General features: G+C 39.1%; 1 protein-coding gene across 2 annotated transcripts in view; it reads right to left on the minus strand.

Annotated features, from left to right (window-relative positions):
* odad2 (outer dynein arm docking complex subunit 2) overlaps positions 1-11,604 on the minus strand; it is a 62,692-nt gene extending 51,088 nt beyond the window's left edge. For both annotated transcript variants that reach the window (XM_030122884.1, XM_030122883.1), the window contains exons 1-9: positions 11,367-11,604; positions 10,904-11,061; positions 10,264-10,465; positions 9,952-10,058; positions 9,316-9,452; positions 7,773-7,889; positions 4,212-4,429; positions 3,478-3,627; positions 559-712 (exon numbers count right to left, since the gene is read on the minus strand). In XM_030122884.1, the coding sequence (XP_029978744.1) occupies positions 559-712; positions 3,478-3,627; positions 4,212-4,429; positions 7,773-7,889; positions 9,316-9,452; positions 9,952-10,058; positions 10,264-10,465; positions 10,904-11,061; positions 11,367-11,590 (1,467 nt within the window). In that variant the 5' untranslated portion in view covers positions 11,591-11,604. The remainder of the gene's footprint in view (positions 1-558; positions 713-3,477; positions 3,628-4,211; positions 4,430-7,772; positions 7,890-9,315; positions 9,453-9,951; positions 10,059-10,263; positions 10,466-10,903; positions 11,062-11,366) is intronic.
* Between the last annotated feature and the right edge of the window lie 326 nt (positions 11,605-11,930).

Raw genomic sequence — 11,930 nt, forward strand, 5'->3', positions numbered from 1 at the left:
CAGGCACGCTTCATTTTTATGCTTCTGCGGTGTGGGCAAGCAGTGCGTACAGCTGCTGCCATCAGACAGCTCTTTCCCCCTGCGCCTTGGCTCACATGTGCAACCAAACAGGCCTGTGTCAGAGCTCAGAAACCAGGAATCCATGAGCCCCAGCCAACCACTTCAATAAGCATCTTCCTACAAAGCAGCACTTTAAATGGGAGCCTATAGTTATTTTCATCTGACATCTCTTTTTAACTGAGAGCTGCATTCATGTGACTGAGGCAAAACAGACAGGTGGAAGAACGTGACAGGGTGTTTACTGTCATTGATAACAGAGGTTATGGTGATCCTTCTGTACATCCGCAACAATTTTTTTCAAAATCACAAGACATATTTGAAACCTGACTCAGATTGACACAAAAATTCTTGTACAGATGACAAGAAAAGAGTGCACGCTTTGCTGTTTCCTGTCAGTTGTGGCCTGCCTTAGGCTGCAGGTTTCTACACAGTCCTCTGCAGAAATCACTCTTCTGGTGTAGATCCACCAGAGAATGAAAACATAGGATGTGTCCGTACCTTGATATACTTGACGAGTTTCTGGATGTGCCAGTATTCAGAGGGCAGGTCAGTGTTACTCTCTGGACGGCGCTCTGGCTGCTCCTCCTCCTCCTCACTCTCGGTTGAACTCTCACTGAAAACTTCCACTGGCAAAGCTCCCGCTGAGGTCTTACTGAACAAGAGCCAAGAGCAAAAACAGTGCACTTCAGAGTGCAAACCTATAAAGGTGTGGTATAGGGTGACAAGTAAATGATAGATATTCAAAGAAAAACTTGGAATATAATATTGCGAAATCCTTTATCCTGTGTTTTAAATTGAAATACAACATGGCCATCCCACACAAGGAGATCCATCAAGGATTTTCAATGAAATTCAAGTGTCAAGTTTGAACTTCCGTAACAACTAAGCAGCAGGAAAATAAAGATTGGAATAATGTCAGTGGAGAACTGGAGTGGTCATCATACACAGTGTAAAAACTCTTTAGACCACAGATACAAACAGAAATGCAGATGGCTTTTTAAAGTTGCTCAGGCCACTTGGATCACCATTCTATGAAAATAGGGCACTGTGGAGCAATGAAATTTGGTACGCATTCAAATCGGACCGCTGAGAGACAGTTCCCATGTACATACAAATCACATTTCCAGGGGAGCACATTATCATAAGAAGCCAGCAGATAGAGAGAATTTCCAGGGAGCAACATGATAAACACCTAACAAGACCTTGGTGAAAGCTGCCAGGCCTACACACTGTCCTGGGTGGAGTGCAGTCATGACTGTGACTGAATGAATGCATCCGAGGGTCTTTATTGCATGTCCACTGACTGATGAGGAGCAAAGAATGATATTCGTGAACAGTGGCTAGATTCAACTGTCAGTTTATTACGCCAGCAGGCTGTGTACATTGGCAGATGCAAAGGATAGAGATAGATGAGGTGCTGTAGCGGCCAAGAGCAGGAGAGAGGAAAAGAATTTACATAGGGCTCTGTTAGGAGGTGAACTGTTTTTGCAAGATGCGCTTTTCTGCCACAAATTCAACTGGTGATAAAGTAGCATTTTGGTCTCAATAGAATCCTGCATAAATGAGCCTTAAAACCTGGAAATGAGTTAACATGTTACACTTCCTGCTCTCTTATCTCAAAGTCATTGGGGTTTTTGGTTAGGTATCTGAAATACAGCAGCGGACCATGCATTTCACACCTAGGCCTTCAGTAGTGCTCTGTCTGAATCAATCCACCCCTCAATAACTATCTGAATAAGCTTTCTCAGATCTGCTTAGCTCGCAGGAGCCGGTGTTCGGAGCCCAGCGTCCTGCAGTGCACGATGTGGTGATGTGGGAGTTCGGGTTGGCATTAATGAAGTCAAACAAAATGACATTCACCAGCATTAAAGAAAATACAAACAGCAAAAGAGTGCAAATGTGTATTTATTTATGCCTCAGACCTGATGGAGAGCATTATTCGGAACTAGATCCAAGGTCTGTGGAGATGTGGCTTGGTCTCCCAGTTCACTGCAGTTTAGAGCACCTCCAAGCCCCACAGGAGCTTTGAGGGCACTAAGCGGAGCTTGGAGGTCGGAGCACAGCTTGGTTCTGAGTTCTGTTAACAAAACTAGTTCCATGATCCTTAAACAGAACTGGTTCCAAGATCTGACGGCAAATGTACACAGCGCCCCTCCACACCACCATATCCACCACAGTCAGCACAGAGGAGGTGGAGAGCTGCTGCTAACGCTGCTTACTTTGCGAATGCATTTTCGAATTATGGTAGCTTTTTTGCAGGGCAGACCACGAAAAAGCAAAAGCAATGTCCTTTGTTTTCTTTTTGATTGTGTCAGAAATGAATGAATGAAAAAATGAAAATGCAGACTGGATGACTGATTACTCATTTTATTTATGAGTCACATAATGCAGCCACATTCTTAAAATGAAAAAGCATTTTTACTAATGCATTTGAATTTTTGAATTTTGATTTCAAATTGAATTTTGGTAACTATTTGCTGGGGCAGATTTTTAAAATTAAATCTCAAATGTGTTTTTCTTTTTCATTTTAATTAAGTTAAAGAATGGGCAGTCTTGAATAAGAAAAAATGAAAATGCAGACTGGATGATTGATTACTCATTTTATTTATGAGTCAAATAACGCAGCCATATTCTAAAAATGAAAAAGCATTTCTTCAAATGCATTTTAATTTAGATAATGGTAACGAATCGCTTCCATAGATATCAGTCTAATCTTAGTATTTTACTTTTATAGAGATTACAATTATGTTTGAAAAATCTTAAGAATTGTTTTCTTTAGGGAGGTTTATCTTGCTGAATAAAACACTGAGGGTGGGAATCACAGGAAACGACAATAAAACTCTATCACAAAAATAATACTTAACAAGGTTTGTGTGACTGGATAAGAAGAGGTACCACTTAAAAGAAAAAAAGCAGGAATTACTTCATCACCACATGGTGTTGCATAGTCGTAGCTTGGTGCCTGTTTAACACAAACTTGACAAAACGTCCATCTTTACAAGAAGTATAGGCTCTTGTACATGAAATAGGCAGGGAAGTTTGCTTAGAGTGTCAGCATGTTTTAATAAAAATATCAATATGGGCACTAGCATGATAAGATAAATTGTATAAGTATGATGCAATAAAATATATTCCTGTATTAAATTTTGTCCCACCCTTAGTACATATTATAAACTTTTGTCTGCCACTGAGCTTGTTAAAGTCAAAAGCCAGTGGAAGCCACTGGAAGCCAGTGGAAAAATCCTATTACCTTTGAGGGGGGGACTGTGGCAATGCTTACCTCCAGTCTAGCCTGCAAAAAACACTTCTCTGCAGCGCTCTATATATGAATACCGAAGAACTATGTAAGTTATTCAACCTGTAGAAAAAATATCTCTAATAGGTTCTGACAAACGACAACTCATTAGGGACACTTACATTTTCAGGGGGGACAGGTGTCCAGGTAAAGAGGACACAGAAAAGTCAGCTTTCATCTTACTCTTGGCTCCTGTTGCCATCTTTTTCTTGTACATTTCACCAGACTTTTCCTCTCCAGAGCTCTTATTGGGTTTCTTTTCCTCTGCTCTCCTATAATGATATGAAATAAGAGTCATTATGCCTGCTTCTATTTTGAAAATGGTTATTTTTCTAACATAATCATTATTTAACAATTCGAGACAAGGGTTCAGTGGGCATTTAAAAGAAAAAGAGAAAAAAAAGGCAATTTAGATGCTTTTATCATGAGCCAGTTTCTCCTCAAATGGGTACAGTTATCACATGGTACAGCTGCAACAGCTCAGCCCTTGCTAGATCTATTTATCAATCAAAGACCATATGTGATAGATCTTTTTGTGATTTTTTTTTCTAAGGCTTGTCCCAAGTTCTCTGTTTGTAATTGGGCAGAAAAGGTTTCCACACAGTTATTTATTAACTTAGATCATTGTGCAATCACGAATATTTGCACTTGCCCAAAAAGTTATAAACCATATAACCATGTCTTTACAATGTGTGACTGCTGGCAGACATCCTGAGCATATGTGGCCAAGACTTGACTGCATCACTGTCATCTCAAGCACATCTCTTCAACAAGAACCCCACCACCACCACGTGGTGTATACGGTGGCCTGTTGATACTTCAGGACATGTCTTACAAGAGGGGAATTATCACATACCCAGGTGGACACTTGAGACCAAGATCCTTCCATCTCGGACATGGTTCATATTTCATCTTGCCGCCTGCCTTGTTCGCCGTATGCTGTTGTCTCGCCTTCTCATGCACATTCTTTTCCTGTTGCTCGTAAGACCTCTGGGGTTGGCCTTGTTCCTCTGCATCAACCGATTCCACATGCTGGATCTTTTGTGTTGATGGAAGTTCTTGAACTGCACAATCCTGTTTAGTAAGGGGAAAAAGAAAGAGATAGGCTGGAGAGTGAGGGAAAAAGGCTTCTTTCAGTTTGCATCATAATGGCTGGTGCTATGATATACAAGAAAAGTAATTTGTAAAAATATACAGTATGTGTTCAAGTTGTAATTTTCTCTTAATAATACTTACATAAGCATACAAATCTTTTTGATGATGTTCCCCTCTGCTTTTTGATGAGCTGTGCATCATATTTTCCACCATGAGATTGTAATGACTGTCTTATCATTATTTAAAACACATCAAATATTATTGTCTGACAAAGTTTTGGCATTTGTGCTCCAAGAAGAGGCAAATAAAAATTAAAGAGCTATATCAATGACACACAAGAAACATAAAATTCACATAAAAGCTCTGAACAATTGCAGGCCTGCATAACAAGTCAGTCTTTATTGAGACATTGAAATAAAATGCTTTGCAGTGAAAAGGTCCCCCTCTGTTAATTGGCAGAACAATATCAAAAAGTTTATTGTTCCTGTGCATTCCTCAAGCCAAAGCCTTACAGTTGGCACAGGCAAAGTAACGCTTTTGTGTCACCGTTATTCAGGTTTTTTTTTTTTTTTTTTTTTTTTTAGTTTTGAAGGTCTTTTCAGCAAACTTTACAACCTATATATGAATGCCAATAAGACACATATGAATGGTTTCCAGGCAGGAGAGTTTTTAATCATAGACACCTGCTTTGCAGAAATAGCTCAGACTGTCACTGGTTGTTAGAGGCTCAACATTTTCTAAGGGCAGGGAAAAAGAATTAAGATGTATTTCTGTGGGCTGTGTTCATGCACAAGCCTGAGCCAAGCATGCCCAATCACTTTTCCAAAGACTTGTTTTTCATAAAACACAAAGTGACCTGCTATTGGAAACATACAAGTCAATTCACCCGACCGCAGACCCACAGTCTGACTTTATTAGGCTAACCAACCTTCTTTAATTCTATTATATGTGAAATGGACAAACTACATGTGTGTGCGCAGAAGGGAACACTCCAGATTCTTTAACATGCCACAGTAAAAACCTATTACAGATGCCTCTCTGCAACTGAAAACGCTGCAGGTCAGGACACAAACATTGTGTTACACAGGACTGATGCCTACAATTTTATGGCAGGTGACATTCAATCATTAGAGTGCTTCTTATTTCTTCATCTAACTTTTTATTTCCACGCCTGCGTACAAAATACCACAACTGTTGCATGTGTTTGGTGTATCCTTGAATTTAATTAGTTGATCCATATTGATGGAAAATCAGTAGGGCAGCAAATCTGAAGCCATTGGCCATAAAACATCTGTCGGTGACAAGATTCAAGTGCATTCTACTGACTGATTATGACAGTGAAGCAGTCTATATTAATTTCAGGATATGAATAATAAAAACAAAGCTACAAGCCACAGTGATTTTGCTTTTCAGTCAATGTCCTGCACATGCAAATACCCAGCACATCCAATTTCCAATCACGCTGTGATGTCAAAACGAATCCACAACACTGAACAGAGAAGAAGAGTCTGCTTCCTCCCCGCGTTGCAGCCCCTCTCGTCTCCTTTGGCTGCCTCTGCTCATTTGATTGAGGCTGTCTCATCTAATAGAACTGTTAAAAAAGACCTGCTTCCTCACATTGGAAATGAGCAGATATGTCTGGAGATTAGGTGTTGTTTTCTTTGGCTATCACCTTCCAAAATTCAGGCTCTCTGCGTTGCAATCAGGAAAGTGAGCCAGAGCTATGCAAGATTGTGTTTCTGACAGACACTCCATACAACATTAAAACTGGAATAGATCATGTCCGCAAGACTGACTGCAATTACTCAATATCTGAGATGTAAGACACTTGTTGCACCGTTTGATTGCTATTGTCAACAATCAATCAAGTGAGCTTCAAAGCAAGGCGTTTTTAAGATGACCCCATCATATGAGGGTGATTATTTTTTCTCTGAGGCAGAGAGAAAATATTCAGCAGTAAGAGTGAACCAAAAGTTACAGGACAGTGCAAGGTACATATCAAAGGAGCTGAGGAATTCAAGAGAAAAAGACCTTGACAATGATTTGTGCCTCCGCAAACTCGTTCACAGCCATTTTTACTGCAGCTGTCCATCATTTTTAGATCACCGTGACTGAAGGCATCACTCCTCATGCAGAACTCGTAAAACATTAAAGCCTCAATGTCTTTTTTTATGCAGTTCAGCTTGGCACTACTGATTGGTTTATTAAGGTCTCTGCTAACCTCGTGGCAAATTACGAAGTCATCTTTAGATCTATCACCTACTATAAAGAAGTCACACTGATGAACCATAATTTGACATCCTCTGTAAAGTCTTGGTGTTATTTTCTAGGAGAAAAGTTCAGCGAGGCTTCATAAAGCAGTCAAAGGAAGTTCTTGCACTCAAAATACCCAAGGACAATTCATAAAGCATTTGCCTTGCCAAAATACTGCATTTCTGTTGTCTTTAGCTTTTGTCCCAGAGGCACTTCACATGCCGAATAGTTTAGTGAAAGGATCTGAGCCTTCTCTTAAGTACAATTGTTTTTAAAAAATCATTGGGAGAAATATATTTCCAAGTAACTCTTGGTTTACATCTGTAAATTCTAGTACTTAAACAAATGAACTTCTGATTTTTTCTTTAAGAGCAAAGTTTGTGTTGTAGATAAATAATATTATTCTTGATTATAATAACATTTTAGAGAGACTCACTTCATACTAAATGTTTTTAAAACTAAAACTTAATACAAAAGACATATGAAAAGAGAAAGAAAGAATTATTGCAGGGCTGGCAATGAACAGAATGACCCTAATGACTCAGATGAGTTTATGATGATGCCACTTTTTCCAACAAACATCAGCATGACTGTGACGAAAAAACTAAAGATGTAATATTTTTAAATGATTAACAGATTTTTGGTTGCAGCTGGAGTTTATTGTTGAGACGATTTGTTATGTCGTCAAATTACTAAAGCAGGAAATAACACTACTGAATAAATCACATGTATCTCAATGTCTGGAAATGAGCATGAGTGTGTATGAAGGGGGTTAGCGGAATAGGACTGGGTTGTTTTTGATGTTGGAACACAGAGGAGGTTGCTTCAGAAATTTTTCAACACAGTGACAACCAGACACTAGCTCACTAGAGGGGAACAGCACAGACAGTGATTACACAATCCAAACTCTGTTTACACATATGAGTCACACACACATCACCAATCAAATCAGTGGCTTAGAGAGTGAGAGAGAGGGACCTTGTTCATGGGACAAAGAGGCACTTCAACACCACTGCATCTTCACTTTAAGGACTCTTTATGTGTTACATCTGTTTATATTTTACTGTACCTGCTTGTTTATGTTCTTGGCAAACTGTGGAGATTTACTCTTCAGGAGCGAAACCAGGTCTTCATATGTATCACTTGTTCGCTCGTAGTCATTCTCCTCCCCCTTCTGTTTTATGCCCTGTGAAAACAAAGTGAAAAAACTGCTTCATTAATTCTAAAAACCACAATTATAATGTGACCCACATGTCAGCTGGAACAGCTGAGGTTAGACAGCCTCTGAGTAGCTGCAGGCAGCCTCAAAGGAGATGTGTAAAACCATGTAATCCACTAAATTAGGTTTAAGACACTACTGCTCTTTGAGGTTTCATTTGAATCAATGTCACCCATTTGGCTTTAGGTTTTAGTTTTGGTTTTTTTTTTACACCTCAGTTGAACTATTTCCAGGTGAAGAAACAGAGACAGGAAACTTATGACTTGTCAGCAAAGTCAGTGAAAGAGTGAAAGGGGCTGCAGTGTGCAAAATCCTCTCTTAGAAATGATTGCAAACACATTTAGAAAGATTCCTGTCAAGCACACAATAGAACACTTGAAGAATTTGACCAGGGTGTAGGGAGGTGCTTCATGACCCATTCTGCTGCTTTTGTGATTTTAAATACAATGTAATGTGTATTATAGGGCCCTTTTACTAATAACAAGTGTACATAAATCAAAAAGCATTGTCATAGAGAAATGTATTAACCACCCTGACAAATGTTAATGCTGCATATAAATACAGATATATCTGTTTATATGAAGAAGTATTCTCTACACTGAAATCCTGGGTGGGTCCTTTGAAGGCACTGAAACAAATGCCCAGTTGCAGTAAGGTTGCAGCCTCTCTCTAGTGTAAAATACCACTAGAACTTGAAAACTGGATGCTCCACCTAACAGCTTTATTGAACTTGTACAATCATACGTGTCTGAGCCAAATCAGAGCCAGTCGACTGATGTCTTCAAGGATCAGCCTTGTTCCTTTCAATCTGCAAGGGAATTATAATTTTTCCCCTGTTATGCAAATTTCCACATTCTGTCAGGGTTGTGCCAATGTGGTCCATAGGTCTGGAAATCTTCACTATCAATTCTGGAGTTATCCGGCTTTGGTTAGTTCTTGGGTGGCACAGTGCAGGCAGCTGTGACAGTAGATATGGAAAATAGTGTCGTGAGATAAGCTAATTTGTTGGAACATGTGCACCAGGAAGCATGTTGTGGTATGAAAATGACTAAATCCCAACAGAAAAAAAAGCACATAACAACTTTAGTCTTTGTCACACATTACCATTGTCAGAGTGTAGTTGTAGCTCAGAGGTTATTCTGACAATGATAAAGCACAGATAGCAGAAGGAGGCAGTATCATAATTATACCACAGAGCAATGGCAATCTAACTATAATGCAGCACTAGATTGATGTGTAGCCATGTATGCGCTAAATACATACAGGGCTGACTGATAGATCTGAATGATTTGGCACAGAGCTGATGTATTTCTACAAGATTCCCCTGGACATTTTGTTATCCAAGGCAAAAGTAATCAAGATAATTTTGAATGAAGCTGCTATAGTTGCTTACCCTATTGAGGAAAACTCCAGCAGTACTGCAAGTGATGTACAGGGTTTCAGAGTCACAAGGCTCAATCACAAGGTAACAAATCTCACCATGGACCTGTCTCCATGGAGGGGCACGGCAGCCATTTGAAAATTCATAATCTAAAAATAAGAAAAGAGGGCAGTCAAGAAATTGTTAAATTATCACTTAGTTTGTAAAAGAAAAAAATTTGTAAAAATTCTTGCTGGAGGGTCTCAGGCAGATAAACCCAATATTTTTTTCCAAATGTCATCTAAAGACAAAATTTTATTATATGGCCTTTTCTTAACTGTTGGTATAACTTGCATGTACTGAAATTATTTTGTCTTGTTTTTATCTTAAGTTCTGGATTTCATTTATTATATGTATTTAATTGCAAATCACTTTATAACTTTGTTTTGGAAGGTGCTGGTTTTAAACGAATGCTTCATTATATGACAAATGTTTTGCAATGAAGTAAAAAACACACTGACTAAATGGCAGTTTGAGAGATATAATGTCTTCCATGTCTTTTGTGGTGGCAGAATGCAGGCTTTTTTATATATTTTTGTAATATCCAATATTCATGTTAATAGCAATTGCTTTTCTTGCAGCCCAGTAAAATGTGGAGATAATTTAAACCTGATGTGTATTGAATTGACTTCAGCAGCCTGCTTTCCCCGTTACCGCAGGACCGTTTCAACATCTCCACTTCATTCTTCACTGCGGCAGGGTTAAGCTCTACTTGTCTGTAATGAAAATGTCGAAAAACAAACAAAAACAAACATCCAATTCATGTCATCCACTCGAGGTTACTTTTGTAAACTCAAAAATAACCACATGTTTCTGCAAATCTACTTCAAGGGTCTGAGTGAAAGTGATAAAGCGATAGCTCTGCATCTAAATTAAATGATGAAATGCTAGGACAGTAGGAGACAGAAGGGAAGCACCCACTGAGAAATCTCATGGAGAAGCTTGATTAGGAGCTGCTTGTCCAGGTTCTGAAGCAAGAGGAACAGTTTCACCTTATCGTCTGTGTCCTTGTGTTCTTCTTCCTCTTTCACTTTGGCAAAGAGACGAGTCTCATCTTGGTTATCTCCCTCCAGCTCAGCAGCAAAACTGGGACCAAGAACTTTCACTACAGGGTTTCTATTATCTGTAAAATAAGTGTTGGTTTTTCATATGAAAAGAAGGCATTAAGTTCTTTTTTTCCTGAGATATGTCTAGTAGGGCCACTGAACAAACAAGTGTAGCTCCCAAGAAAAGACTGGGATAAGTCTACTTACAAAGCTTTAAAGCTTAGTCTCAGAGACAATATACTTTTTTTCATGGACTAAGCTGCACTGAAGGGCTGTTTATGAAACATCCTTTGGAAATAAAAAAAAAAGTCCAGATGCAACCAAAATCTTTAGTGCCCTTAAGCACAGTAAACAGGTATCTGTAAAGAATTATGGATGGCAGAATAATTTGATGGTTGTAGAGAATAACAAGGAGGACAAACAAATGCAGTCTGTGGGTTATAGAGGTATGCTGGTGATGCACTACTTAGGATGCAAATGGGATTCAAATCCTATCCTGTGGTCAGTCTGCTTACCTTCAAGACATGCTCGAACCTCCTCCAGCTTTTTATCATTTGTGAGATGAACAAGTTTACAGAGCTGGCTAAAGCTGCGTACATAAACATTAGGAGGGGACAGCAGCAACAGTGGATGGCCCTCACTGTCTTTCTCTTGGGACTGAACAACTGAGTCACTGAAAAGACAAGAAAAATCAATTCCATTGTTTAGTATTAAGAGATCGGGTTGTACTTTTGTTTTTCTGCTACTCTATCAGCTTAGAAATATAAAGCTAATAGACTTAAAGTAAATCAAAACATCTGATGAAATCAAATAGAATGATCTCAGACTCACTGAAGCTAAAAAATAAGTTAATTACTCATGCTTTGAGTACAGCCAAGTTCAAATAAATTTGGACACCGTGGTGACAGCATGTCCTGCACAGACACGTAATACTGAAAGCAGCGGCTAGCCAGCTGCCTACCTCATGATTAGACCAACCTGATGTCATAGTCTGTTTTGAAATCAGATGCCACTAAAGTGGTAGTCCACTGGAGCGGTTCCTTGAACACATGCTCTGCCTGCTGTGGGTGCTGGGAGCTGAACTCTTCCACAAAGCTGAGGATTTCTTTCAACAACAACTCATTCATTGGTGTGAACTCAAGTTTGCCAATATTGGAGCTGGCTGTGGTCCATTGAGCTGCTCTGCTCAGTGTTATCCCCATTTCTGAAGCGTTGATAACCTGAAACAGTAACAGTGACACACTTCTTGAAAGAGTGCATGACTTACACTGGCCCAGCAATTCATCCAAACTCTTATCTTAGTTTATTTAACATTTTCTTTTGTAGACTGTAAGGGCTTAAACCAAAAATGAAGAATACATTTGTATCAGATGAAAATACTGAATAAACATTAGCTGATCTGGAAGGTTTCAGTACTATGGCTTATGTTCATAGTGTTCTTTCACTTCATTTAGTTTTTGATGTTGAGTTATTGATTGTATTAGGTGTCTATTGCTGTTGTTGCTGTCTATTCTGTTAACCCGCACTATTGTATGTTTGTGT

The sequence above is a fragment of the Sphaeramia orbicularis genome, chromosome 20, assembly GCF_902148855.1.
Source record: "Sphaeramia orbicularis chromosome 20, fSphaOr1.1, whole genome shotgun sequence".
Classification (NCBI taxonomy): Eukaryota; Metazoa; Chordata; class Actinopteri; order Kurtiformes; family Apogonidae; genus Sphaeramia; species Sphaeramia orbicularis.